The sequence below is a fragment of the Dipodomys ordii genome, unplaced genomic scaffold (assembly GCF_000151885.1).
Source record: "Dipodomys ordii isolate 6190 unplaced genomic scaffold, Dord_2.0 Scaffold9, whole genome shotgun sequence".
Classification (NCBI taxonomy): Eukaryota; Metazoa; Chordata; class Mammalia; order Rodentia; family Heteromyidae; genus Dipodomys; species Dipodomys ordii.
In genome coordinates, this window is record NW_012267225.1 from 9,267,012 (window position 1) to 9,269,623 (window position 2,612).

Genomic DNA, 2,612 nt, shown 5'->3' on the forward strand with positions numbered 1-2,612 from the left:
TTGAACTCTGGGCCTGGGCACTGTCCCTCAGCTCTTCAAGTCAAGGCTAGCGCCCTTGACCTGTGGCTAGAGCCACAGCGCCACTTCCTTCTTTTTAAATATTGAGATATATATCTGTACACCTTATTTTTCCCAACCTAGCACTAAGGAAAGGGGAAAAAGTACAAGTGATATGACTATACAAGTCATTGACACAAAAGGTCCTGTGCTCGCCAATAACTTCTCAGTTACCATGAACATGTCCACCAAATTTCTTTTCATTGTTTTCCAGTTTGTTCATTGATGAGGTCAAAACAGTAAATACTCTTAAAAACAACAATAAAAATGTTTGTTTGGATACTTGTTCATTAGAAAAGTGGAATGAAGATGGAAATATACTTCAGAAGTTTCTTTAACTATATAAATGTGTTTTAGTCAGGAAGAAGAGCCCACCATTTTCAAACTCACATTTAATTGTTCTTTTTTTTGGGGGGGGAGGGGTAGGAAACAGAAGGTCTAAAGAAGTCACTTAAAAACAGTAAAATTTGAACAGGTGTTTGTTTACTAGACATGTTCTGAGGGCCAGGTGCCAGATCAAGGCTAACTTACATACATCAGGTGTCAGTGTCTGACATGATGTAAAGAAGATGAATTGATACAGGTGGACCCATTGCAACAATGAGATGTACAAGTTGTTATGTTGCAAATGAACTCTACAACTTTGGTGGGGGGGAGGATTGGAGGGGGGCAGGGGGAGGATGGGAAAGGATGGGAAGGGGAAACAAAGGAGGAGGCTACAATGCTTGATAAGAAATGTACTCATTATCTTGCCCATGTAATTGTAACCCCTCTGTACAGTATTTTCACCAAAAAAAAAAAAAAAGACACTCCATGGTCTCTGGCTCCAGCCCGGCTGAGACTCCAGGACTGGTCATCATGGATCCTGTGCTGGAAGCAAATGGTACCTTTGCCCTAAACCTTTTGAAAATGCTGGGCAAAGACAGCTCAAAAAATGTATTTTTCTTACCTATCAGTATCTCTTCAGCCCTGGCCATGGTCTACCTGGGAGCAAAGGGGAATACTGCAGAGCAGATGGCTCAGGTGCTGTCTTTCAATAAATGTGGCAATGATGGAGACGGAGATGTCCACCAGGGCTTTCAGTCACTTCTCGCTGAAGTGAACAAGACTGGCATGCAAGACTTGCTTAAAGCAGCCAACAGGCTCTTTGGAGCAGTCTTATACTTTCCTCTCCCCTTCTAAAGATTCCTGCTACAAATTCTACCAAGCTGAAATGGAGGAGCTTGACTTTGTCAATGATACAGAGGAGTCCCAAAAACATATAAACAGCTGGGTAGCCAAAAAGACAAAAGATAAAATTACAGAGTTGCTGTCTCCAGCTTCAGTGAATTCAAACACCAGACTGGCTCTCGTGAATGCCATCTACTTCAAAGGAAACTGGAAGCGTTCATTTGACAAAGGGCGGACCCAGGAGAGGCCATTTAAAATCAGCAAGAATGAGCAGAAACCTGTGCAAATGATGTTTACAAAGTCTACTTTTTTGGGGGGGAGGGGGGCTTGGATCCCGTCGTGGGGCCTGAACTCTGGGCCTGGGCACTGTCGCTCAGCTCTTCAGCTCAAGGCTAGCGCTCTACCACTTGAACCACAGTGTCACTTCTGGCTTTTTTTTATTTTTTCTGCTTATGTGGTGCTGAGGAATCGAACCCAGGGCCTCATGCATGCAAGGCATGCGCTCTACCACTGAGCCACTTTCCCAGCCCTACAAAGTCTACTTTTAAGCAGACCTATATAGGAGAAATTTTCACCAGGATTCTGGTGCTTCCTTATGTAGGTGAAGAGCTGAATATGATCATCATGCTTCCAGATGAACACATCAATTTGAACACGGTGGAAAAGGAAATCACCTATGAGAAATTTGTGGAGTGGACAATGCCAGATAACATGGATGAAGAGGAGGTGGAGGTTTCACTCCCTCGGTTTAAACTGGAAGAGAATTACAACATGAAGGAGGTCCTGAGCAGTATGGGCCTGGCCGATGCCTTTGAGGAGGGCAAGGCAGACTTTTCTGGAATGCCTTCCAAGAGAGATCTGTATCTGTCCAAAGTTGTAGACAAGTCTTTTGTTGAGGTCAATGAGGAGGGCACAGAGGCTGTGGCTGCCACAGCGCCATCATGCATGCTCACCTCTCACTTCTGTGCCAATCGCCCTTTCCCTTTCTTCATTCAGCATAGCAAGACCAATGGGATTCTGTTCTGCGGCAGGTTTGCCTCTCCATGAGGAAAGGGTTGTCACTCTCTGTAGACCTCCACCTTGCATCCACTCCTGTGTGCCTAGGATCCAAGTGCCCTTCTTAGTGTCATGATCATTAAGAAATGAAGAGCCTTATGGGGTGTGATCACATCCTCAAAAAAAAAAAAACAAACAAAACAGAAGATGAATTGAATGAAGAAATTTGACCTGGGAGATAATGAATCATTGGAGACTCTTGAGTTGGTGCATGTTAAAGTATTTGTGGGGAAAAAAAAATCTTTCATAAATGAAAGTTCTGTAAATGAGGGCTTTTCCTAATCCAATAAAATTCTGAGACATGTCACAATCTCTCAACTTTTCATAAG

General features: G+C 43.6%; 1 protein-coding gene across 1 annotated transcript; it reads left to right on the forward strand.

The window, feature by feature from the left end:
- The first annotated feature begins 896 nt into the window (after positions 1-896).
- On the forward strand, positions 897-2,274 carry LOC105980454 (serpin B6-like). The gene is given in 3 exon segments (XM_013009288.1): positions 897-1,208; positions 1,210-1,518; positions 1,755-2,274. Coding segments are annotated over 3 exon segments (1,122 nt in total). The 5' UTR covers positions 897-915.
- The last annotated feature ends 338 nt before the right edge of the window (positions 2,275-2,612 follow it).